The sequence below is a fragment of the Rhineura floridana genome, chromosome 10, assembly GCF_030035675.1.
Source record: "Rhineura floridana isolate rRhiFlo1 chromosome 10, rRhiFlo1.hap2, whole genome shotgun sequence".
Lineage (NCBI taxonomy): Eukaryota > Metazoa > Chordata > Lepidosauria > Squamata > Rhineuridae > Rhineura > Rhineura floridana.
The window spans coordinates 55560763-55588535 of NC_084489.1; the positions used below are offsets into that span (position 1 = coordinate 55560763).

General features: G+C 43.6%; 1 protein-coding gene across 12 annotated transcripts in view; it reads right to left on the reverse strand.

The window, feature by feature from the left end:
- Nucleotides 1-27773, reverse strand: part of CDK14 (cyclin dependent kinase 14) — a 571841-nt gene that overhangs the window by 387583 nt on the left and 156485 nt on the right. For all 12 annotated transcript variants that reach the window (XM_061586439.1, XM_061586434.1, XM_061586445.1 and 9 more), the window contains one exon: nt 6635-6729. In XM_061586439.1, the coding sequence (XP_061442423.1) occupies nt 6635-6729 (95 nt within the window). The remainder of the gene's footprint in view (nt 1-6634; nt 6730-27773) is intronic.

Below are 27773 nucleotides of genomic sequence, written 5' to 3' on the forward strand. Positions count from 1 at the left end.
TTGGTTCGCAGCTGGGCCTCAGACGGTGGGCCATGGTTCAGTGGCTGGGTCGACAAAGTACGTGCTGGGATGGACTCTTACTCATGTGGTTCAAGCAAGGTTTGGTGCGGATGGTTCCGCATGTGGTGGTCATTCACCTGGGTGGAATGACCTCGGTTACTTAAGGGCAAGGCCCTCAGTTTGCAAGCAGGTGAGGATATGCAGTTTGTGAGGCAACAATGGCCTCTGGTCATCTGATCTGGTCAGATATGCTCCCTCGCTGGATATGGTGTTGCCTGGGGGTCCCGGGGCGTAATGGTAGAGCACACAAAAGGGTCAACCACCAGCTTTCGTTGGCGCCTTTTGGCGCATGGGGGGGGTTGGCTTTGTATCACCCTGATATAAGGCACAGGTGGGTTGAACTTTACAGGGCTGATGGAGTTCACCTGACAGATGAAGGGAACGACATCTTCTGGGGAGACCTGCAGAAGTGTCGGCGAGAGGTTCCTCGCAATGGGGTAAAAGGAGACTAAATAGAGATTTGTTCCCCTTTTTGTGGTGGTAAGGTGCGGGAAGGGAAGTAGGTAAGGACAGCTAGATGGCCCCATTAGGCACCTTTGGAGGTGATTGGTGGTTCCGGAGGCCTGTCTGTCAGGGCTTTATGGCCCAAGGGCAGGATATGGGCTGCTTTTGGGGCCAACTTACCTCATCCACCCGGAGTTGTTCGGCTCTGGGGGTGGTGACGTGGGAAGGCCCCCCTGCTTACTTACAGGGTGTGGCTGGGGTAAGGAGTAAGCAGAAGGTCTTGCCCTTGCCCCAGCAGGGGCTGGTCGCCCAAGAACTGTATGGCAAGCTGCTTGCTTATAGACAGTTACCGCACCTAGGTTTCCCCTCTGCAGGTCACTTTAACGGGTTTTGTTATAGTCTTAATAAAAGTGGCCCTTTGTTCAACCCAAACTGCTGTGTCTGATTTTGCCCCTCAGCCGCAAAGAGTAGTACTCAGTTTTATTTATTTCTTTTTACCCAGGATGTTAGATAAGTTAATGTTATAATAATCTTTGAAAATGGAAATGGACTGCCTTCAAGTCGATTCCGACTTATGGGTGACGTATGGATAGGGTTTTCATGGTAAGCGGTATTCAGAAGTGGTTTACCATTGCCTTCCTCTGAGGCTGAGAGGCAGTGACTGGCCCAAGGTCACCCCATCTCAAATTTCATGTCCTGCTGTTCAACCACACATTAAACTCAGTAAGTTCTTCCATGTTCCCTTGCCAGACGAGAAATATATCATACAGTACATCTCAAAAATTTATTGAAACTAAAATAGGGATTTTCCAAAGAAACAGATAGGTAGATATAAGATGCTTTCTGATGGAAAACGAAGTAGTTTTTACAGAGGACCAATTCTGTCAGGGATACTATATAATGGATTGGTGGTATTTTCTTTTATCGCAGATCCAACACATTCTGTACATTGCATCCTCATGGTATATTTGGATATAGTGAAGCAACATCCAAAGTCACTAATATACAACTCTAGTTGTTGTTATCCAGTTTTGTAAGTTTATTACTAAATCTATTTATTTTATTATTATTATTATTATTATTACTGCTTGGGCCAAAGGCCATTGCAGATACAAATAAAGGATTAATAGAGTTAAAACATAGAGCTATTTACAACAGATATAACATATGAAACAAGAAATCTAAATACTTAAATAAAATTAACAGGAAATTTGATCACTTATAAAAGTAAAATAGGTTATAATCTAAAATCAGAGCATTTAGCAAAAACATTAAATTAAAGGTTCCCCCAAACAGGCAACTGCATTATCAGTGATTTATTTTTGTGAATTCTTGATGCTGCCAAAGCACAAAGTGAGACTCTATAAGTTGTAGTAATGTCTATATCAGACAAGAGGAGAAAAATCTTCTCTGGCACAGAGTTAAAAACCAGGCACAACAAAATAAAACCCAGAAATTTAGATCAAAGTTCTGAATACGTTGGACAAAACAGCACGTAGTGAGTCAGGTCTTCAATCTCTGGGGCTCCACATATACAGAAGCGGAAGGCCAAAGGAGTCCGAAAGTATCTACCGTCAATCAAAGCTGTTGGCATTGTTTGGAAACGAAGGGGTGTAAAAGCTTGCATAAGTTTTGAAAAGGTAAGCATGGACGAATAGGTATCACTTTGATGATCACATTTACAGAGTCTGTACCATTTTGAAAATTTTGAATTAATAATAGCTTGTCTGTCTAAAAATACACTGTGCCTAAAAATAACTTCAGAAAGTCTTTTAACTTCCTGTCAGAGAATGTCTCAACCGGGTAAAGTAAGTCTGAAACAAATTGTGATTTGTTTGCTGTCCAAGAATTGCATTTCAGCAACTGGTTGTAACACAACTTGGGAAAAACCCTGGCTTAAGATTCTAATAAAGTTATCCGATATTAATCAAGGAGCAGTGGGCACGGGTTTTAATGGCTCTGGCTCTGCCCGAATCGGAGCTATAGGTATGCCAGGGGGCAAAATTAAGTTTCTGAAGAAAGTTGTTTTGAAGAACCTCTGATTTACCTAGCAAAAGATCATCCCGCCCCCACACTGCCACACCATATAAAATAACTACCTTACTCTGGTAAATTTTCAGAGCTGGGTCGACTAAAGAACCCCCACTGTGCAAAAGAATTTAAGGATGGCTGAAATAGTTGTTAAGGCCATTCCTTTAGTTGCTTCCACATGAGCTTGCCAAGAGAGATTTTCCATAAAATGAATGCCAAGGTATTTAAATTCCTTGCATTGCTCAATCTGAGAACCATCAATAAACCATGAAGAAAGGTCTCTTTCCAAATGCAGTTTAATCCTCTCTTTCCTTTGCAGCATCTAATCTGTCCCAGTGGCCTTCTGTCTCTAAATTTGACATAAAGAATCTTATTACATCTCTCAAGCCTGTCAAGGCCCCAGGTGAAGACATGATGCCACCTGAAATATACAAGTATTTGTCTGATTGGTTGGCCCCTTTATTGGCTAAAGTGTTTACTCAAATTAATAACTCAGGTATATTTCCAGCTGGTTGGAAACACAGCATTGTTTTCCCCATTTATAAAAAGGGCGATAGAAGGGATCAAACAACTACCAGCCAATGTCTTTTGGACATAGATTCTAAATTATACAGCTAATTTACCTGAAACAAGCTATAGAGGATTGGGGAACTTCTAATCATATCATTCATACCAAACAGGCTGGCTTGAGAAAAGGCCAAAGTACTACTGATCATTTCTTAACCCTTTATTTTTTAGTTTGACAGGGCATTACAGGCACCACCAAACACCTCTACGTCAACTTTGTCAACCTTGCTGCAGCATTTGATTTGATTGACAGAAACCAGTTGTGGCTTAAATTGGCTGGTACAACTATCAATAAACGTCTCTTGTTCTCGATTAAAGAACTCTATACCAACACATATGCTAGAGTAAGAGTTCGGATTCTGGTTCTTTAACTGAACCTATTGCCACCGCCAAAGGTGTAAAACAAAAGTGCCTTCTGGCCTCATCACTTTGAATTTATATTTAAATGATATAATCTCAAAGTTATCTGGTTCAGAATTCTTTCCTTCTTCAATACGGTCAAGAAAGATTTCCATTCTATTGTATGCTGATGGTATTATTTTATTATCACCTACTCAAATAGGTCTAAGAAGGCTGTTGTCTAAGTTTAGTGTCTATTGCACAAAAGAAAAGATATTCCACAGATTTAATATTTAACTTACATAGAATGTCAACTACATCACAAAAGGAGCCAAAAATAATCTTACATACCTATAGAGCAGCTCTAAAATTGCATCACATCCTGAAACTATAGATTTAACTGAAGCTGAAGAAAACTCCCCATGGGTTTTAGGTAGTATATTGAACACTAGAGTGCTAGGCTCCTTGTTCCATAGACAATCACAATCTCTCCACATTAAATAACCTAAAGCAAAACCTCCCTCCAACAAAAAATCATGAACAAGATCCCATTTCTGTTATTGGATATACATGTATGCATTTTGTTTTCATAATATTGGTTTATAAGAACTGACATTTTAAAATATTTATACTTCTATAAGTATAATGTATATTTTCTAAACTTGTTTTTTGAATGGTTCATTATTTTTACATATTGTTTATCAAAGAGTTTCTTTCTATAATATTCAATTTTGAAATTACAAATATTTTTAAATTGTAGATTTCCCTGATGAACCACAGTGGTCCAAAATGCAATGGATAATAAATTGTTTCCTTTTTTCCTACCCGGTGCTTTTTGGTCCTTTTCCTAGAAACATTTATGCACTTATTTACAAGGCTGGATTACAAAAACCATAACTGTCTTTTTCAGGTTCAACTGCAAACTATAATTTGCCATGAAATCCTAAGTCAGAGGCAGCATGAGAGAACAGAGGGATGGGCAACATGTAACCCCAAAGCTTACTCACATAATGCTCAACCATGGATTGGCACTATATCCAATTGTCCGTTGTCTCCAATGACATTTAAGTACCACTTTTTTCAAGATCATGGATAAAGAATTTTAAATACAATGACTCAAAGAGCTCTACAGGGGAGTGTAGTCAGGGGTTTTTTGTTTGTTTCCTTGCATAAGTTAGATCAGTGTGTAGGTAGATTTTACAGCCTTTATTCATTTTTCACTTTCTAGCTAAAGGAACTTTCATGGACACAAAGTATATAGGGAAAAATCAGGCAGGCAGAAAGAGATGCATCACCCTTTCCCTGGTGCAACTCAGCCTATCTTCTTCGACTACAGACGCACAGGTCAAATGCAAAGGGAAGTTGTGGCCATGAACATGTTTTTGCTGTAGGCAATAAGTGCAGAACATCCAAAGAAGCAGAGGAACATTGTCTCACCATCCTCCTGGATCTTCCTGGAGTGCTTGTGCTTTTCTAGAGAACAAGAAGGTTCAGTGTTCCACCAGTACAACATGAGCAAAGTATGGAAGCCAGAAATAGACTTTTACATTTTTGTGTACCCAATTGATTATTCCACTTTTTAAACTTGTGCACTAAATATACAGCTCTATGATGTAACTGATATAAAGCAACATATTTTATTTATGTTACACAAAAGATAATTACTGTTACATAAAACAAAAAACTATGACTTGTCAAGGGTTACTCAGATTGAAGTTAAATGATACTGGAATTCTCATTTATACATTAGACAAAAGCACTTAGCTACGTCAATGTCAAGCCCCCAGCTGTTCTGCACTAGTTGTCTTACAGCCAAATAATGATATTATTAAAATGTATCATTTATATGTAGGCAAGGTAAATGAACTTTTCATATGACAAGCAGAGCTGATAAAAAGAGAAGAGAGAAAGCACAGCTTCCTAAAAGAATGCCATGTAACATTAAAACTTATGTATATTTCTCATGGTAAAACAGAAGCATTTGTCCCTGAAAGAACAGACCTACTAAGACTCATTAAATTTAGACTGTACAGCTTTATTAATATTCACAAAAATACATACTATCTAAAAACCCTATCTGAGATTCATTTGCTTCTCATAAATTATAATATTCTGAACTGGATCTGTAGAAATTGGGATTGTACAATACTTCAACTAAATCCTGAAGTAGTTCTACACAAATACCATATGTTTGCCTTATGAAAATGTAGAATGATTAATTAAAAGTTAAAACCCAAGAATTCACAAAGCACTTCTCTGAACAAAATTAGATCATTACATTGTGTACTGTGCAAAGTGAAGTTTTAATTAATAGCTGAAGTGCAAGTTGGAGAGAAGATGCTATCAAGTACAAATTACATTCACCAGACTTTTTCTGACACCACTTATTAAAGCGCAAACTGCCCGGTGAAACAAAAGTTACTTAGGGAGATTTTCATCTTGCATGTTGCCTCCCTCCCACCCCTTTTTAAGTTTTACAATAGCCACAAGCCTGAAGAGCTCAAATAAAATGAGTCTATAATTGTGCTATCAGTTAACAAAAAATACTGGAGTATCAATTACATTACAATGCCTAATACTGCAAGACTACTGCAGTAGTTGACTTAATATATTTATATGCTGCCTTTTGGCTCCTCATGGGTCCCTAATGCAACTCACCACATACTTACAGGTATGTAATATTAATATATACAATTAATGCATACAATCAAAAGCAGTAACCAGTAAATTAAGAAAGAGTTGAACTGAAAATTAAACCAGGTGTTAAGTCACAACTCTCCAAAAAACAAGAGACTAACTTGAGCCATGTGTGTGTGTGTGTGTGTGTGAGAGAGAGAGAGAGAGAGAGAGAGACAGACAGACAGACAGACAGACAGACAGACATCTTTATAGTGCTGAAATCCCAAACAGAGGAGGCCAATCATGCCTCTACATAGGGATTTCCACAACTTGGGAACAGTTTGAAAGGCCTGGCCCCACATACCAGCCAACCAAACCTTTGATAGCAACAGGAAATGGAGCAAGCCTGAGACAGGCTCACAGGTTTCCAGGCTCAACATGCTAGGTTACAGGCAAGTCTATCTCCGCAGGCAGCAAGGAACTGTGATGTAAATTATCATTTTTAACCAAATGGTAGCCATTTGGCTTTTAGGGGTCCTAGTTCAGATCACAGAACATAAAAATGTTAACTTACCACAAACTCAAATACCAGTGTCAACGTCTCCTTTGTGTGAATAATATCATGAAGCAGCACAATATTAGAATGTTTTAGGCCTTTCAAAAGAGAAGCTGAAAGACAAAAGGCACAATTTAAGAAAAATGTGGTTAACCAGTACACTCACAATGTCCCATAATCTGTGTTTCTATTGTGTACTTCTTCCCACATACAACCTCCACTTATTTCACCTGAACCCACACAGAAATAGAGTTCACTCCATTTCATCTTCTCTCCCCACCACTACAATAAGGCGGAAGTTCCATTTTTTCTAAGTTTCTTCTATGTTATGAAGAAAACTTTTCAGACAAATTAATAATAGCACTCTCTCATCAGAGCCAGTTTAGCATATTAATTTATTGTTATTGCTCCTCATCCATCTACTGACCTGATTCCTTTAGCTACACTAGCCCTTGAGAATACAAGTACTTTATTCAGTGTTTTAATACTGGATGATCCAAATCACTCACTTCATATAAAAATTATATCAAGTCTGTGGAATAGTGACAGCAAAACCTTTTCCTACTGAAACTGTAAAAGGTTTTGCCCATATTTTATTTTGCTCTGTAATCTATACAGTATTTAATATTTACACTGTACTGCATATTTAATACACTTATTTAATATTCCTAAGATATGGTATATTTCACCAATGTGATATGACAAGTCATGTGTTGCTACAGATGCCAAAATGCCAATGGTAACGTCACCAGTGAAGGGGTAACATCCACCACAACAGACACATATAACGAACGACAATGTTCTGCAACTGCATAGTCATATGAAAGTAATTATTTCCTAGGGTTTTTTCCCCCACATCCTTTATTCCCTAGCTTTTTCTTTCACATCCTTTATCCCCTAGTCAAGATAGATATGCATTTAAGACATTTCTATGCCACTCTTTAATTTAAAATTTCTAGGGTAGTGTTTACAAGACAGAAACAACAGCTACATAAAAGAGAAGGGAAATGTGGTTTTGGCACTTTCATATGCCACTCAGTGCTACTGAGCAAGATGGACCAATGGTCTGACTCGGTATAATGCAGCTTCCTATGTTCCTATGCAATACAATGGCCCCAGGAGGTCCCACACTGAGGGATGGATTAATCGTAACCCTTCTGCCTAACTTCTGACAACAGGGAGGGCCAGGTCTTCATGTCAACTGGGGGTCGCAAAGCAAATGTTTTCCCACTCACAAGCCTGAACTACAATTTCAAAACAATACTTTTATTTAAAATGTGGGAAAGAGAAGGTAAACCTGAAGTCTCAACTTATTTGTACAGGAAATAACGAAGCAATGACACACAGGGTTTAACACAGCCCATTTAGTCTAAAATGCTTCCAACAGTCAAGACATGAAGAAATATGTCCCAGTAATGTTACTACTGATCTAATATACATGTTTCTTTCTCAGGGACTCTGGGAGCCAGCCAGCCAGCCCTTCCCAGCAATAGTTGTTTCCACACTTTGACAGGAAAGGAGCCCACACCAGAATGCTGAAAACACCTCACTCAATCAGTAGCGCTTCCAACTCAGGCAGAGAAGCAGGACGCCCCCCCCCCACGAGTTCTACATAAGCATTTTTCCCCGCACACAGGGCTTTGATTGGGGGGGTAATAAGGGAGGTGGATGGTCGTTCATCCCCCCCCTCACCCAGGGCAGAGGTAGGGGGAATTAAGGGAGGCGTGTCATCCCCCCTTACACATGGGTTTGCATAAGGGGGGTATAAGGGAGGTGAAACACACATACCCTTACATGGTTTGTGAAAAGGGGGTATATATAAGGTAGGGGATTGGATTCTTGCCTCCCCCCATAGACATTAGGCGTGTTTTAACATGCCTCCAATGGGGGAATATATTTTGTATTACAATTTAGCAGGCAGTGATTGCCTGGTATTTTGCATTACATTTGTAGTGGGTCAGTGATTGCTAATTGATTTGTATTATTGATTGATTGTTGATTGATTGATCATGTCAATCTGCAGCGATTGATTGATTAGTCTGATCGATCAATTGTTGATTGATTTACATAGGAGTTGCTATGCCCCCCAAGAAGGGTGGGGGGGCAAAGGGCAAGGGCAGGGCCCCTAAGGCACCGTCCCAGCTGTTGCCACTGTTGGGAGTGCCTCAGACAGAAGATATTACGCCCCCATGGGTGGCTATCCTTACGCAGCTAGAGGCGCTGGAGAGGCAAAAAAGGCAAGGGGGAAGCCAGGAACATCAGGATCGTGAGCCCCCAGGACCATCACAGGCCAGACCTAAGAGGGCTAGAAGGCAAGGGGGGTCGGGCGGCAGACCGGCTAATGCTAGTGCTGCTACTGCTAGTGCTGCTAATGCTAGTGCTGTTGACATGATTTTGGCTAGGCTGGATGCACTGGAAGCTGGTCCTAGCATGGCCCCTGCAGTACCATCTGGAGAGAAAGTGGCGGTGAGGCCGGTCTCAGAGTGCCAGTTGGCTGCGGCGCCATCAGGGTGAATACAGGAGGTGAGTTAGCCACACCAGACCCATGGAAGGGCTGGCCTGGATGGGGTATGCCACCATGGGGGTTCTGGCCTCAGGGCCAGAGATGGCCTTCCGCCCAACCTGGTCGAGTGGCGACAGGTCAGTCATCTGGGGCTCAGCAAACACCGATTATGGTGGCTTGTACCCAGGTCTGGCAGCCATCAGGGTCAAGTGAAGAAGCTGAGGCTGCTGCTGAGGAGGCTGGGAGCCAGCCTGCTGAGACTTCATTGCCCACGAAGGTAATAGAACAGCCTACTATGGAGGCAGCTGATGACTCCTTTGGGGCTGTGGCGGCAGACGCTGTCCCCTTTGGGGAAATGTCAGTACCTCTTGGCTTTCATTTACTCCCTACCACGAAAGAAAAAATTCTACGAGGGGAGTATGTTGACCTGTTCTCCCTGTTATACTGGGAGCCTCCCAGAAAAGATAAAGACAAAGGGGAAGATAGGGATACAGATAGGCCCAGGCGTAGGACGGTAGACAGGTCGTGGGCCAATTGGCTACCAGCATACCTGATCTATGCAGGCATTATAGTACAAAAGCAGCCGCGGAGAGGTCCGCTGCTGCTCAAGTACTTGGATATCATATACACGGGATACTCAAGAGTTCTCTGGCCTGGCATGTCTCTCCTATGATGAGGCCTTTAGGATGAGAGCGGCATTTGATACAGCTTTGCCATGGGATAGAAAGGAGCCCGAGTTATGGCTACAATTTATGGTGGCCGCCCAGGCTCTAGTGGGGGATAGGAGTGACAGTGGGCATCTCCTGAGCAGACAGCCAGCAACTACCCTTCCCTGCATTAATGCGGGGCAAGGGGTTCAACACAGGTTTCTCTGTTGGGAATTCAGTTCCAAGGGGGGGTGCACTCGCAATCCGTCATATCAGGCATGAGTGCTCCATCTGTGGAGGTTTGCACTCATGCACCAACTGCCCCCAGGGTAGGTCATTTAGAGGGGGAGGCGGCAGGAGGCAGCCCCCTCCTGGAGCTGCTCAAGGTAAGGAAGTGTTGCGGGCATTGTTGGTAGGCTACCCAGTTGACAGAGGTAGTCAGTTTTTGTTACACGGTTTTTCATTGGGTTTTAGGATACCATATACCGGCCAAAGAATTGCTTTCATGTCCCAGAACCTTGAGTCTGTCCGGGGCATGGAAGCAATTGTCCAGGGTAAGATTGACAAAGAGGTACAGGCAGGTAGGGTGCTGGGACCTTTCCCTGCTCCCCCTACAGCAACTCTAAGGGTGTCACCCTGGGAATAGTGCCCCAAAAAACTCCTGGGGAATTTAGATTGATTCATCACCTGTCCTATCCCAGGGGGCTCTCTGTTAATTATTTCATACCAGATAGTTTGTGCACAGTGCAATATACCTTGCTTGATTCCGCAGTGCGCATGGTGCGCGCATGGGGTAGAGGTGCCCTAATGGGCAAATGCGATATCAAGTCTGCCTTTTGTCTCTTGCCCATCCACCTGGGGGATTTTGAGCTTCTAGGATTTGCCTTCTCTGGCCAATTCTATGTGGATAGGGCATTGCCTATGGGCTGCTCTATTTCCTGTGCTGTTTTTGACCACTTTAGCTCATTCTTGGAGTGGGCGGTCAGGAGGAGGGCAGGCTCTGATTTGGTTGCACACTATCTGGATTATTTTTTGTTTGTGGGTGCTGCGGGTTCGGCACCATGCCAACAACTGATGTCTCACTTTTCTGACTTGGCAGGGGAACTTGGGGTTCCTTTGGCCACGGAAAAGACTGAAGGCCCATACCGTGTTGACCTTTCTAGGTATCGAAATCGATACTGAGGAACAGTGCTGTAGGCTGCCCAGGGACAAGCTTGACCTCTTGCAGGTCAAGTCTCCAGTAGGTTTCTAGGGCCAAGGAAGTTTCCTTGGCAGTCTTGCAAGAGCTGGCAGGGTGACTAAATTTTGCGTGTAGGGTAGTATCACCAGGCCGTGCATTTCTCCAGTGGGTGTACGATGCTATGGTAGGACTTTCCCAACCCTACCACAGATATCGCGTCAAGGCTGCCTTGTGCACTGATCTGGAGGTGTAGTTGTCCTTTTTGCAAGTTTTTAATGGGGTTTCCTTTTGGAGGGAGGACCTGCTACTGGAAGCTGAATTACAGGTTCAGTCAGACACCTCTGGGGCATTTGGTTTCGGGGTAGTTTTGGGGGCTTCATGGTGCCGTGGGGATTGGCTGGAGGCTTGGATTACGGATGGGCTAACCAAGGATTTGACTTTTCTTAAATTCTTTCCCATAGTAGTCATGGTCTATCTCTGGGCAGGGAGGCTGCAGAATGCTACTGTCCATTTTTGGTGTGATAACATGGCCACAGTCCATATTATCAACCCCCTCACATCTAAGAATCCAAGAGTTATGGGTCTAGTCCAAGCATTTGTTCTCCAGCGTCTACATTATAATGTCTTATTTCGGGCAATGCATGTGCTGGGTATTGATAATGGTGTTACTGATGCTCTGTTGCGGAACCAGATGGAGAGGTTTCGACACCTGGCACCACTGGCCAGGGCTCAGCCGGAGGCCGTACCGCCCAAGATTTGGGAGACTGGAGAACGGAGTCAGAGAGGGCCATAAGCCTGTCCGTTGCACCCAGCATGCTGGCCAGCTATCAGAGAGCAGGTAGGGAGCTCCAGGAGTTTAGGGGCAGCAGGGGCTACACACAAACGTGGCCTATCCCCATGGAGCACCTACTGGAATTCCTGGTGGAAGGCCGAAGGAAGGGCCTTTCTGTCAGGACGCTGAGAGGTAAGCTGACAGGGCTTTCACTTTTAGCAAAAGCAGAGGGTCTTAGTGATTATACGGATGATTTTCGGGTCCGTCAGATGCTGGCAGGCTGGGCTCGCGAGAGCACAGCTGCCCCTGATGCTCGTTGTCCAATGTCACCCAATTTGCTAGTAGGGCTTTTAGGGCGTTGGGAGGGCATATGCTCTTCCCGTTATGAGACTCAGCTGCTTCATGCGGCGACCCTCACCTTATTTTGGGGGGCTTTTCGGGTTAGCGAGGTGGTGGCTGGGTCCAAGGTGGAATTATTGCTGTGTGCACTTCTCCTGTCAGATGCTAGTTTACAGGATGGGTGTGCCACGGTTACCTTGCGCTGGTCTAAGACAGATCAAGGGCATAAGGGACGCAGGGTAGAGCAAGCAGTCTCTCCTGTCTTGGACATCTACCCAGTAAGAGCATTATGCTGTTTTTTGGCTGTGAGGGGGACGGAGCCGGGTTATTTGTTTATTCATGCTGGGGGTTCCCCTCTCACTAAATTTCAGTTCTGGGCGCTTACCAAGCTAGCATTAAAGGGTTTGGGGGTCGACCCTTCCAGTTTTGGGAAACATTCATTTAGGATTGGTGCTGCATCTATCATGGCCAGTATTGGATTTTCGGCTAAGAGGGTGCAGGCCATCAGGAGATGGAGATCGAGACCATATCAAGGCTATATTCGACCCTTGGAGGAGCCAGGAGGGCATAAGCCCTAACCTCTTGTACTTATTTTGTTTTGGCAGGTTGCTGGTGGGGGACGGAGTGGAGGTGCATCATAATCTGCAGCCATAGCATGGTCTTCTGGACAGGCAGTAGGGCTGCGAAGTCACGTTTTGGTGCGCAGCTGGGCCTCGGTCAGTGGGCCACGGTGCAGTGGGTGGGCCGACAAGGGATGCGCTGGGATGGGCTCCTCCCCATGTTATTCCAGCATGGTTTAGTGCGGGCTGTTCCACACGTGTTGGTCATTCACCTGGGAGGGAATGACCTGGGTTTACTGAAGGGCAAGGCCCTTTGTCTGCAAGCAGGTGAGGACTTGCAGTTTATCAGGCAACGTTGGCCTTTGGTTCGTCTGCTGTGGTCAGACATCCTCCCACGCAGGGATTGGCGTGGTGTGTGGGACCCCCAAGGGGATAGATCGGGCTCGGAAGAAGGTCAACCGACAGCTTCGGTTGGCTTTTCTTGCTCATGGGGGTTTGGCTTTACATCACGCCGAAATAAGACGCACACGGGCTGAACTTTATAGGGCAGATGGGGTTCACCTGACAGATGTAGGGAACGACATCTTTTTGAATGACCTGCGGAGGTGTCTGCGAGATATTCTTCTCGGCAGTGGGGTAAAGGGGGACTAAATAGAGATTTGTTCCCCTTTTGTGGCAGATAGGTGTGGGAAGGGAAGTAGGTAAGGACAGCTTGGTGGCCCCCTTAGGCACCTTTGGAGACGATTGGTGGTTCCGGAGGCCTGCCAGGCAGGGCTTTATGGCCTAAGGGCAGGATATGGACTGCTTCTGGGGCCTTCTTACCTCATCCACCTGGAGTTGTATGGCCCCGGGGTGGTGGTGATGTGGGTAGCCCCCCCCCCGCTCGCCTAAAGGTGTGGCTGGGGTAAGATAAAAGGGCTTACACTTGTCCCAGCAGGGGCTGGTTGCCCGAGTGCTGTAAACAAAGTCTTGCTTATAGATAGTTCCGCACCTAGGTCTCCCTCTGCAGGTCAGTTAAAGTTCTGTTTTTATAGTTCAATAAAGTGGCCCTTTGTTCAACCCAGTTTATTGTGTCTGTGTCTTATTTCAACCCTCAGCTGCAACTGTTCTGCAACACTCAGAAGCTCCCAATCCCTTAACCATGGTTAAAGGAGAGTGATTAGGCTGTAGGATCACATGACCTTCAGTACAAGTCCCCAACTCTTTCACGTGAATTCTCCCTGCTCATATTATGGACAAAGCTTATATTTACATTGACATATGCTAACTATGTTATTACTAACCAGGGCTCATTCTTAACCAGTTTTTGAGCCCAAAATATGAAGCTGGTTTCAAACCCCACTCAGCATTACAGATAAGCCAAAGGCCATCACCAGTCTTACAATAGTGCCATAAAAAGTGGGACATTATTAAAAATATAATTAAAACCACATAATAGTATAATCACTGCAGTATACAATATATTTTTCAACAATAATAAAAACTACTGCATTCTTTAGAAAAGCCAGGATCCTACTCATTTATGGTTTAACTCAGGATTTTAATAACAGAGTTGACAGTCCCCTGCTATCTGACCTTCTTCACCTACTGTCATTGTTCAAAATTGTCCTGGCAGTCGTATGGGATTCGGTCCATTACTTTTTGATAGGCAAAACTGCAACTACAAAGCTAGCTAAGTAAAACATCCTATGGGTCTGATTTCTCAGCAAAAAGACCAGTATAATTTCTCTTACCCAATCCCTTTTGTCCCCGAACCATTTTGCTATAAATTTCTATCTAGGGCATGATTTCTCAAATGTTTGAGTTCACTGATCCCTTGATGAGCTTATAAAGTTGTCATCAATTCCAACACCAATTCTTAAATGTAACAAAGTTAAAAAAGATCAATATATAATCCACACTTCTATGGATTGTATAAATCCATATAATCACCGCTACTATGAATCATAAAATGTAAAAAAATGAAAAATGAAAATGGATTGCCTTCACGTCGATTCCAACTTATGGCAACCCTATGAATAGGGTTTTCATGGTAAGCGGTATTCAGAGGTGATTTACCATTGTCTTCCTCTGAGGCTGAGAGGCAGTGACTGGCCCAAGGTCACCCAGTGAGCTTCATAGCTGTGTGGGGATTTGAACACTGGTCTCCCAGGTCCTAGTCCAACACTCTAAAGTGGCTCTCAAAAAAAATGAATATATTATTAAATATAAAGGTTCCTCATTGGCATGGGAAGTGCACTCTGAATGTGCCAATGCCCTCAGAAATAGAATCTCATAGTTCCTAATTAAATTTTCACACTATATCTCCTAAACTTCTTGAACACCCCAAGGCCATTTTCAACCCCCATTCAAACTATAGACTTTACTTACCCTTGCCCAGTCCCATCAACCCCAGGGAGTCAACATAAACTACTGTGGGAAGCCCTGATCTGGGGCAACTATACAGACTACACTGCAACACTGTTTGTTCCAGGTTTTCCACTACTTCACACTGAAACCAGTGCTCCTGTAAGGGAATCTCTCTTAACCATCCTAACATACCTTGCAAAAGTAACCAAACCCCTGACCAATGCTCTCATATTACTGAATTACAAATGGTACATTGTAATTTTGTTCTGTATGATACTTTATTTTGAAACACTGAAACTCAAAATCAATTACTGTAAGGTGACATTGGTTTTATGTTAGGAAATGTTTGTAAGAAAAATAAAAAACTGAAACATGTTGCTTGCATATGTATTCAACCCCCACACACGAATATTGTATTTTAAATTAATAAACTTCACAAGTCATAATTCCTAATTATAATGCATAAATTGGGGTTTATTTTGGCATTACCAATGAAAACCTTTCCCCCAGAAACCTTTTCTATAGTGACCGATGCCCCAACCAGAATTCTGCCCTCCCAATTTTTGTCTCTGCCCACCCAATGAACATTGTCTCGCTATACTCTTGCATAAGGATGGTTCATGCAGCAAATAATGCTTAATAATTGGAAGGAGTATTTTTATTTAAGGTTTATGTTCATGCAGAGTTCTTTAATGTCTACATGGAAGAGATAAAATAATCAGGGTAATACCCTGATGATGTAGTTAGTGTCTGATCACCAGAACAGCTTATTTAAAAAATCGATTCTCAATGCCATCTGAAAGAGACAGACTCTTTAGGCATTAATTTTTACCAACTCATGAAAATCTTAAATCCAAGATATGCTACCCCACCAAGTCTTTTTTTCTTAACCTTTTTATCTTAAAAAAGGTAAAATATAACTATTTAAATATATCCATAGGCAATATTTAGATAAAAATTAAAACTACAGCAAGTACTATGCACAAATAACATGAATGAGAGTTAGAATTTTAAATCTGAATTCACTATAGTTTAGCTTAGAATGCCTTTTGGATTTACTTTCTGAAAATGCATAAGCTAATTAACCTTACACTAATGATGATGGGATACCATATTGTCAATTTGTGTGTTCAGCAAGTCTCTCTTGTCTGACTTGTTTTCTTGGATTCATATGAAAACATACAAAAGTTACAGCGTGGATGGAATGAATTAACCTCCTTTGCCAAAATAAAATCTGACCCTTAATTGTTTGACCAACATTTTCTATGCGCTTTAAAAGGTCCTGAACTAGTGATGGTGACCCTTAGACATTTAAATTGACTTGGGCAATCCGTTTCCCATTCATAATCCGACTAAATTAATCTCTGATCTTTACCAACAGCCATAATTTGTGTTTTACTGTAATCAACAGTTAACAATTCAAATGTACATAAGCTACAAAAACACCTTATAACCCTCCTCAAACTCACTTGAAAAAAAAACTGGAGGACTGTATCATCAGCAGTTAAATAGGCTTATCTCCCAAATATACTGTACTTTAAGGAGCATTTGATAAACTGGTGGTAGTCATTTACATATAAATCTCCACAGTCACTTACATACCCACTGTTACAGACCTTACCCTGGAAGACAATCTTATTTATTCACGAGTGATCGCCAATGAAAATGAATAAGGGAACCAAGAAAGAATCCTGTCATCCCCCCCCCAAGTTGGGAAACGACCCGATAACCAAATATTTATTGAAGTTAGCATTAGTTACAGTTAAATCTGTGCCAACGCAATCATTAATCATAATTAAAGCCACGAGCATTCACACAAGCGAGGTGCAGGAATGTGCAATCCCACTGCCTGGTCTCTTAACTATGATTCAGGGATTAGAAGCATTAAATCTGTATACAAGACATTCACATTCTTTATTTACAAACTTTCTTTCTAGAAATTTTACTGTATCTAGCTTAAATGAGGAAATTAAATTACTAAAGACATTATTATCTACTAATATGTATTATCATGTACTATTAATCTGTGCACAAATTACTTTTATCTCCTCTTTCCTTGATTTAAATTATTTTTGTTTGTATGCACATGTTGAGCATGTGTGCACAAACAAAATGTTGTTATTATATACCAGTTGAAACTGATATATCTAAGTGATGTACAATAAAATCAATACAGTAACTGTTCAACAGAATATATGCAACCAATTTAACATAACTGCATGGTTTAGTATTTATGAGTTTTCTATTTTTCACTGTACAAGTATTACCACAGGCCCTTAACTCTTCTTGATGATCATTACTTCTCTTTAAAACCTCAAACAGATCAATACACTGAGCACACCACACTCCTGAGGACTTCTACCTGCTTCCTCCTCCTTGATTTTTATTATCTGTCTTCTTCCCCTTAGCTATCTATATTACAGTTATTGGAAACTCTCCTCCTATCACCTCAGTCCTAGTAAAAAAAATATATTCAAAGTACATTTTTGTGTAATTTGTATTCTTTATACGTATACTGCAGATGCTGAGGGCTGAAGCTAAGAGACAGAGACTTACCAGAGGTTTGCCTAAGACTACCTAGTAAGCCCATAGTGGGCAAGAGATTTCATTTGTACACCTTCCACTTCTAAGAACTTAAGAAGAGCCTGCTGGTTCAGGCCAATGGCCCATCTAGTCCAGCTTCCTTTTCTCACAGTGGCCAACCAGATTCCTACAGGTAGCCCACAAGCAGGACTGAGTGCAAGAGCACTCTCCCTTCCTGCAGTTTCCAGCAAGTGGTATTCAGAAGAGTATAGCCATCATAAATGGAAATGGACTGCCTCCAAGTCGATTCTGACTTATGGCAACCCTATGAGTAGGGTTTTTCATGGTAAATGGTTTTCAGAGGTGGTTTACCATTGCCTTCCTCTGAGGATGAGAGGCAGTGAGTGGCCCAGGGTCACCCAGTGAACTTCATGGCTGTGTGGGAATTCGAACCCTGGTCTCCCAGGTTGTAGTGCAACACTCAAACCACTACACCACATTGGCTCTCATAGCCACCATCATAGCTAGTAGCTATTAATAGACTTATCTTCCATAAATTGATCTAATCCTCTTTAAAAGCGAATCAAGTTGGTGGCCGTGACTGCCTCCCGGGGGAGCAAATTCCATAGTTTAATTATACACTCCATGAGGTACTTTTTTTTTTGTCTGCCTTAATCTTCCAGCATTTAGCTTCATCAGATGTCCATACCTTCTAGCTTAATGACAGAGGGAGAAAATTTTTTCTCTATCTGCTATCTCATACCATGGATAATTCCTATAGACCTCTTTAATGTCACCTCTTACTTGCCTTTTCTCTAAACAAAGAAGCTCCAAATGCTGCAACCTTTCCTCACATGATCCACTTGATCATTTTGGTACTGTTTTCTGAACTTTTCCCAATGCCATTTACAGTAGGGCCTTGCTTTTCAGCATTCTGCTAATACTGCGCCAGCGGGTTGATCAGCTGTAGCGCAGGGAGCTCCAGCCACCACGCTCCAGCTGACAGCGTTTGCCCTCCCCGCGCTCCAACTGTAGCACGCAATCATCTGCAGCACAGGGAGCATTAGCCACTGTGCTCCAGCTGACAGCGATCAGCTGCACTGTACTGCTGATTGCGAACTATGTCCCGCTATTCGGCAGGGGCCTGGAATGTAACCCGCCATATAAGTGGGGCCCTACCGTATATGTTTTGAGGTGAGGTGACCAGAACTGTACACAGTATTCCAAATGCGGTTGCACCATAGATTTATATAACGGCATTATGATATCAGCAATTTTCAATTCCTTTCCTAATTATCCCTTGCATGGAATGTGCCTTTTTCACAGCTACCACACATTAGGTCAACATCTTCATCAAGCTACATGTGACTACCCCAAGGTCTCATTCCTGGTCAGTCAGTGTCAGTTCAGACCACATGAGCATATATGTGAAATTAAGATTTTTTTTGTCCCAGAATATATCACTTCACATTTGTTTACATTGAATTACACCTGCCATTTCACGGTCTTGTCCTTGTTTATTGGATGAGTTTCAGTCTGTACAGCTTGAGGATGTTGACAAGATCCTTGGACTGGTGCGGGCGACCACATCTGTGCTGGACCCTTGCCCCTCTTGGCTGGTGAAAGCTGGCAGGACCGGAACCGCTGGCTGGGCCAAGGAGATAATAAACGCCTCTTTGAGAGAGGGAGTGGTCCCTGACTGCCTAAAAGAGGTGGTGGTGAGACCGCTCCTGAAGAAACCCTCTTTGGACCCAGATAACCTGAACAATTATAGACCTGTGGCGAATGTTCCGTTCCTGGGCAAGGTGCTAGAACGGGTGGATGCCGGCCAGCTCCAGGTGCTCTTGGATGACACTGATTATCTTGATCCATTTCAATCCGGTTTCAGGCCCGGTTTTGGCACCGAAACAGCCTTGGTCGCCCTGTATGATGACCTTTGTCGGGAGAGGGACAGGGGGAGTGTGACTCTGTTGATTCTCCTTGATCTCTCAGCTGCTTTTGATACCATCGACCATGGTATCCTTCTGGGAAGACTCACGGAGTTGGGAGTTGGGGGTACTGCTTGGCAGTGGCTCCGCTCCTACTTGGTGGGTCGCCACCAGAAGGTAGTGCTTGGGGAACACTGCTCGATGCCCTGGACTCTCCATTGTGGAGTCCCGCAGGGATCGGTACTGTCCCCCATGCTTTTCAACATCTACATGAAGCCGCTGGGTGCGGTCATCAGGAGTTTTGGGGTGCGTTGCCATCAGTACGCTGATGACACGCAGCTCTATTTCTCCTTTTCATCCTCCTCAGGTGAGGCTGTTAACGTGCTAAACCGCTGCCTGGCCGCGATAATGGACTGGATGGGAGCTAACAGACTGAAGCTCAATCCAGACAAGACCGAGACGCTGTTGGTGAGTGCCTTCTCTGCTCAGATGGAGGATGTTCATCCTGTTCTTGATGGGGTTACACTCCCCTTGAAGGAACAGGTGCGTAGCTTGGGGGTTCTTTTTGATCCTTCCTTGTCACTTGAGGCCCAGGTGGCCTCGGTGGCACGGAATGCTTTCTACCATCTTCACCTGGTAGCCCAGCTACGTCCCTATCTGGACAGTGACGACCTCGCCTGTTGTTCATGCTCTGGTAACTTCTAGACTGGACTACTGCAATGCGCTCTACGTTGGGCTGCCCTTGAAGACTGTTCGGAAACTACAACTAGTCCAGAATGCAGCAGCCAGATTGCTGACGCGGACCAGAAGGTCCGCTCTTATAACACCTGTTCTGGCCCGTCTGCACTGGCTTCCTGTTTGTTTCCGGGCTAGATTCAAAGTGCTGGTTTTGACCTATAAAGTCCTACACGGCATGGGACTGCAATACCTGGTGGACCGCCTCTCCCAATATGAACCTACCCGGACACTGCGCTCAACATCTAAGGCCCTCCTCCGAGTACCATCCCATCGAGAAGCTCAGAGGGTGGTGACTAGAACCAGGGCCTTTTCTGTGGTGGCTCCCGAACTGTGGAACAGCCTCCCCGATGAGGTGCGCCTGGCGCCGACGCTACTATCTTTTCGGCGCCAGGTGAAAACCTTTTTATACTCCCAGGCATTTTAAAGTGTGTTTTAATGGTATTTTCATCATTATTTGTATTTTTGGATGCTGTTTAGTTTTTTTATTGTTTGTTTGTTTTGTTTTCTTGATTTATTGTATTTATTGTACTTATATATTGCTTGTTTTTTATCTTTTTGTACACCGCCCAGAGAGCCTTCGGGCTTAGGGCGGTATATAAATTAAATTAAATAAATATAAAATAAATAAATTTATTTATTACATTTATACCCCACCTTTCTCTTCATCATAGAAACCGAAGGTGGTTTACATATGGTTCCCAGGCAGTTTCTCATCCAGGTACTGACCAGACCTGACCTTGCTTAGCTTCAGCAGGGTGCTGGCCTCATGTGCCTTCAGACCATAGCCTGGGACCAATTTCTTGTTGTTTTAACAACCCTGAACAATTCAGTATCTCAGCTAACTTCGCCACCATATTGCTCACCACAAAATTGCTTAAGAACAAGTTAAAAAGCACAGGTCCCAATGTCAACCCTTGGGAGACTCCACTTTCTACAGCCCTCCACTGGAAGAACTGTCCATTTATTCCTAATCTCTGCTTCCTGTTTCATAGCCAGTTCCTGATCCACAAGAGAACCTTTCCTCTTATTCCATGACTGCTAAACTTACTCAGACGTTTTTGGTGATTTGGTATAGTACCTTGTCAAAAGCTTTTTGGAAATCCAAGCACCTTGTTTCAATCAGATCACCTCTAACTATATGCTTGTTGAAACTCTCAAAAAATTCTAATAGGTTAGTGAGAGGAGTTACCTTGCAGAAGCCACGCTGGTTCTACTTCAGCAAGGCTTGTTCTTCTATATACTTGGTTATTTTATCTTTAATATTACTTTCCTCCAGTTTTCCTGGACACTATGCATTCTGGCACTGTACCTATGTATGTCAATGAAGGTAATAAGACGTTATGCTAATTTTCAGGAACCTCCCTGGATCTCTTTTTAAAAAATTAGTGTTACCACTGGCCACTTTCCAGTCCTCAAGTATAGACGCTGATCTGGGGGACGTCACATATTTTTGAAGAAAATATCAGCTATTTGAATGGATGTGACTGTTTCCAATCCTCGCAGAGGCCTACTGGGTTAATTTGCTCCAGCGGGCTTTGTTGGTGGGCTCGTGTTGGGCCCATATTAGGTGTTTAGGAGGAGTCTTAATACAGAAGAACATGGGTGATGCCACCCCAATTTCAGTGATAACGGGCAGAGGAAAATATAGCATGGGGATGTGGGGATGTGCTACCACTCCTCTCATGAATGGGTCCCTCATTGCTCATCTGCTGTGCCCACTGGCCTGTGTGTGTTGTTGTTTAACACAAGATCAGTACATAATAAGACCACTCTCATCCATGATTTGATTGTGGATGAAGGTGCCGATTTGGTGTGCATTATCGAGAAATGGGTGGGTGAGCTGGGAGGAGTTGATCTGACCCAACTTTGCCCACCTGGATACTCGGTGCAGCACCAGCACAGGCTGCAGGGACGGAGGAGAGGAGTTGCTGTGGTCTACAGAACTTCCATCTCTGTCACCAGGAAACCACTCTGTCTTGGAGCAGGCTGTGAGGGCTTGAACCTGGCATTGGGATGAGGAGACAGTAAACTAGGGTTGCTGCTGGTGTACCGTCCACCCTGCTGCCCGGCAGCTTCTCTGACCAAGCTGGTGGTCATCTCTGCTGTGGTGTTGGAGGAGCCCAGAACGATAGCGCTGGGTGATTTCAATGTCCATGCTGAGGCTGCCTCTCGTGTTGGAACTTCATGGCCTCCATGACGACCATGGAGCTGTCTCAAGTTGTTATTGGCCCAACACATGGCAGGGCACACCTGCAACTTGGTTTTTGCTCCAGATAGAGGAAGGGGTGGTCTGGAGATAGGGGGGTATATGTCACCCCACTGTCATGATCAGATCACTTCCTGGTGAAGTTAAAACTTATGGCTCCAATCCTTCCTTGCAGGGGTGGTGGACAGATTAAGTTGTTTCCCCCCCCAGAGCCTAATGGAACCCACAGGATTCCTGAATGCCCTGGGGGGTTCCCAGTAGATAGAGCAGGTGACCCTGCTGAAGCCCTTGTCACACTGTAGAACAGCAAGTTGCGTCGGGCTCTCAACACAGTTGCTCCCGAGTGCCCTCTCTGGCACTATGGAGCCTGGTTTGCACCTTAGTACACCAGTGAGCCAAGGGCAATGAAACAGGCTGGACGACGGCTAGAGCACAAGTGGTGAAAGACGTGCTGTGAGGCTGATCAGGCACGAGCAAAACATCATAACCGTGCCTACAGTGTGGCAGTGAGGACAGCGAAGAAGGCCCACTTATCTGCCTCCATCGCATCCTCAAATAGCTGTCCAGTGGAGCTTTTCCGTATTGTGAGGGGTCTCTTGACATCAACTCCAGGAAATGGAGTCTTAGACCCTTTGGAGGCCCACTGTGAATTGTTCGCAACGCACTTTGACACTAAAGTTGCTCACCTCCATAGCAGTCTTGATGCCCCACCCACATCTACTGTAGTCCCCAATGAGGTGTCCAGTGCAACGTCTGCTGCAACTTCTTGGGAACGGTTTCAGTTGATGCGGCCTGATGAGGTAGACAAGGTGCTTGCGATGATGCGGCCAGCAACGTGTCCTCTCCACCCTTGCCCTTCTTGGCTTATTAAAGCTTGCCGAGGGGGTCTGACCAAGTGGATCCAGGTTGTGGTCAACACATCATTCCGGGAGGGAGTGGTTTCAGACGCCTTGAAAGAGGCGGTGATCCGACCACTCCTGAAAAAGCCCACCCTGGACCTATTGGTTTGTGACAACTACCGACCGGTTGCAAATACCCCCTTCTTAGGGAAGGTGATTGAGAGGGTTGTGGCAAAGCAACTGCAAGTACTCTTGGATGAAACAGATTATCTTGACCCATCCCAGTCTGGGTTCAGGCCTGGTTATGGGACTGAATCGGCCTTGGTCGCCCTGATGGATGACCTTTATCGAGAGGACAGGGGGAGTACGACCCTGTTATTCTTACTTGATCTCTCAGCGGCTTTTGATACCATTGACCATGGTATCCTTCTGGGCCAACTTGGTGAGATGGGTATTGGAGGCACTGTTTTACAGTGGTTTCGATACTATCTTCAGGGTTGCTCTCAGAGAGTAGGATTGGGTGACTGTCTTTCGGCTCCCTGGCAGCTATGCTGTGAGGTGCCACAGGGTACCATCTTGTCCCCCATGCTGTTTAACATCTATATGAAGCCCTTGGGAGCAGTCATCAGGAACTTTGGGGTGAGGTGTCAGCAGTATGCTCATAATACCCAGCTCTATTTCTCCGTAACATCTTAATCGGGAAAGGCCGTGCAAGCCCTGGACCGCTTTCTGGACTCGGTGGTGGGCTTGATGAGGGCCAATAAACAGTCTGAATCCTAGCAAGACAGAGGTGCTGTGGGTTGGTGGTTCCCGAGTTCAGATAATTGGTCAGTTGCCTGCTTCGGATGGTGTCGTACTCCCTCTCAAAGAGCCGGTCCATAGCCTGCGGGTGCTCCTGGATCCATCTTTGTCCCTAGAAGCCCAGGTGACCTCAGTGGCTAGGAGTGCCTTTTACCAGCTTTGGCTGGTGAGACAGCTGCGGCCGTTTCTGGACCAGGATAGCCTGACCACTGTTGTCCACGCACTGGTAACCTCCAGGCTGGATTATTGTAATGTGCTCTATGTGGGGCTGCCCTTGAGGTTGGTCCGGAAGTTGCAGCTGGTGCAAAATGCGGCGGCGAGACTGCTCACTGGGGCAGGGTATCGCCAACATGTCACCACGCTGCTGAAAGAATTGCACTGGCTGCCCATTTGCTACCGGGCTAAGTTCAAGGTTGTAGTTTTGGTGTACAAAGCCCTATACAGCTCGGGACCAGGATACCTGAAAGACCACCTTACCCCTTATATACCCAGTAGATCACTGCGCTCTGCAGGTGAGGACCTCCTGCAGATACCATCTTATCAGGAGGTTCGTTCTGCACGATATAGCAAACGGACCTTTAGTGTGGCAGCACCTACCCTGTGGAATTCCCTCCCTTTGAATATTAGGCAGGCACCATCTCTGCTATCTTTTTGGTGCCTTTTGAAGACTTTCCTCTTTCAACAAGACTTTTAGGTTGAGACCTATCCCAGTCTGCGTCTGTGTTAGAATTGCTTAATGTTTTTTAATAAAAATTTTAATCATTTTTTAAAGTTGTTTTTTAATGTTTTTAATGCTGTTTTGTTTTAATGTATTTTAAGTTCTGTTTTTATGGTGTTTTGATGTGTTTTTAGCACTTTGTTTGCCGCCCTGGGCTCCTGCTGGGAGGAAGGGCGGGATACAAATTAAATAATAAATAAATAATAAATAAAAATATTTCACATTTGAATATGTTGAGAACGTTCAAGTGGATGCCATCTGGACCTAGTTAATTGTCAGTTTTTATTTTGTCTATTAGTTTTAGAAGCTCATATGTCGTCAGAACTATCTGCCTCAATTCCACTGACTCCCTTCCTGCAAAGGTTAGTTCAGGCACAAGGATCTGCCCTATATCTTCCGCTGTGAAGACAGATGGAAAAAATTCATTCAACTTCTCTGCAGTTTCCTTACCCGTCTTTAGCACATGTGTATTAAGCTAGAAAAGTCAGGAAGATGTACAGTAGGGCCCCGGTTTTTGGCATTCTGCTAATACGGAGGTGCCAGCAGGGCAATCAGCTGTAGCACGGGGAGCTCTAATCGCCGCGCTCCAGCTGACAGCAATCAGCTTCAGTGCAAGTGAGCTCCCTGCGCTATAGCTGATCGCTGTCAGCTGGAGCACGGTGGCTGGAATACAGTAGGGCCCCAATTTCTGGCAGTTTTCACTTTTCAGCGGGGGCCTGGAACATAACCTGCCGTATGAGTGGGACCCTACTGCATGTACCTTCTGTGTACTATTACAGAGCATTCCAGGCATGAACATGGGTAGGCAGGGAACAAAGAATAAGGAGTGAAGAACTTTTGTTTGGCTATACTCATTGAAGTAGTAGCCATAGTTCCTATTTTGTGTCAATGTGCTTACTATGTGCACAGGACACTATGCATGCTGGCACTGTATCTATGTGTATTAATGCATGTAATAAGATATTTACTTGGATTGGTTGTTTGGCCGGGAGAATGTCTTAACAGGCCCCTATTCTCCACCCCTTGCATTCCAGCAACTGGTATTCAAAAGTTTACTGCCTCTGTTAGAGTCACCCTAGTCTACTGACAAGTCCTTGTCATATTCATCAGTGGCTGTGTTCTGTATGCATTTACATACACTTTTGAATTTTCATCATCTTACTGTTTTCCTTATAACAACATTTATGCATGTTATTGACATACTCTGGTGGGGGAGGGGCATTCAGGCTGTGAGAAGGAAACTATTCATCTAGGGCCACCTACTGAGTTCATGTAAAGGCAAGATATTAAAACCAGGGATTTCCTTATTAAGAGTTAAGCCCCTTAGTTATCATATTGTATCCGTATAGTGGCTCATGATAGCAACCAATGCAAACTAAAGATAACCAAAATCTATAATGGTGTTCTGTTTATATCTGCTCCCATCATTTCATGAGGTAATTTTTAGAGGTTTTATTTATGTGCATTATAATTTGTTTTGTTTTATGTGTTTTTATCCGAACAGATGAAGAGCAGGATAAGTATTTTTAAAAGTAAAAAAAAAAATTAAAATAAAATACCCAAGTCCGACAGATAACAAAAAATCTCAATTACTCATTAAAAACAAACACAACTCTAATTTACATATCAGAGTGCTTTAAGATTGATATTTTTATAATAACTTTCCTGCCTAACTTTTGCCCACACTCTGAAGAGAACCAAAACATATGACTATCCCAGAACATTTAACTATCCCAAAACCAACATGCCAATAGTATCCTCATTTAGAAACCAACCTAGAGACTTCAATACAAGACAGCCGAAAGGCAAACCCATTCAATTTTAAAGCTGCCAAGGAGCTGTATTAGCATTAGTATAGTTGTGTGTCAGAAGTAGCTGCTGGAAGTAGATATTTTCCATCACATAAAAATCTCAAATGTTTAACAAACCAAGACAAAAATAAACTATAAAGCACAAGCAGTACAGAAACCAAATTAATAAGCACAGCTATGCCATGGAAAATATGCTATTACTGGATATATTATTTTTAACAAAGTTTAAAAACAGCACACACCTACCATTAGCAAACTCGTTATGTAATGCTAATTTGACATGGCGTTTTTGTCCTTGCAGCAAATGTAAACATAAACAGATGGCTTTGTTTTAATTCAATTCCCAAAGAGCTCTGAGCAAGCATTCTAGCATATGATGCAAGAGTCTAACACTAGGATAAATGCTTTTATTGTTTGTCTAGATGCATGTTTGTATAGCATAAAATATTCTTGTTTATTCCAGTGTCATACAATTTCAGCAATTTTTTATTATTTTATTGAAAATATTTATAAAATGCATTTTCATATAAAATCACAAGGTGGTATACCAACTAAAATACAGTATTACAGGAAAAACATCAATCAGATCAGTAAGAGCTGGTTGGCAAAGAATTTCAGATTTGAAAAGCCTGTCTAAATAATTTTTAGAAGACATCTAGAAACAAGCAGGGATGACTTCTTTTGGCAAGGAGTTCTACAGGGCAGAGCCAGCACGCACAAGGCTTAGCCCCTGGTAAAGGACAACTTAACCTCAGGGGCATGTGGGACCATCAACAGTGCCCTATGAGAAGCCCTCAGTGATCGAGGCAGAGAGTAAGGAATCACACAGTCTTTAAGGTGCTTTGGGTCCAAATAATTTGATAATTTGTGAATTAACACAAAGACCTTGAACTTGACCCAATAGCAGATTTGTAACCAGTGCAGCTCTCTCAACAGTAGAGTAACATGTTGCCAGTAGCCTGCTCTGGCAGACAGAGTCACATTTGGGTCAGCAAACTAAGCTGATAAAAGGCACTACACACCACTGAGGCCACCTGTGCCTCAAGTGATAGTAATGGATCCAGGACAACCCGCAAATTATGAATCCACTCCTTCAGAGACAGTGTGACCCCATCCAGACCAGGCCACACATCACTTAGCCTATTAGAGGAACCAACCACCAACAGCATCTCAGTTGTGTATGGATTAAGCTTCAGTTTATTGGCCCTCATCCAGTCCATTATTGCAACGAAGCACTGATTCG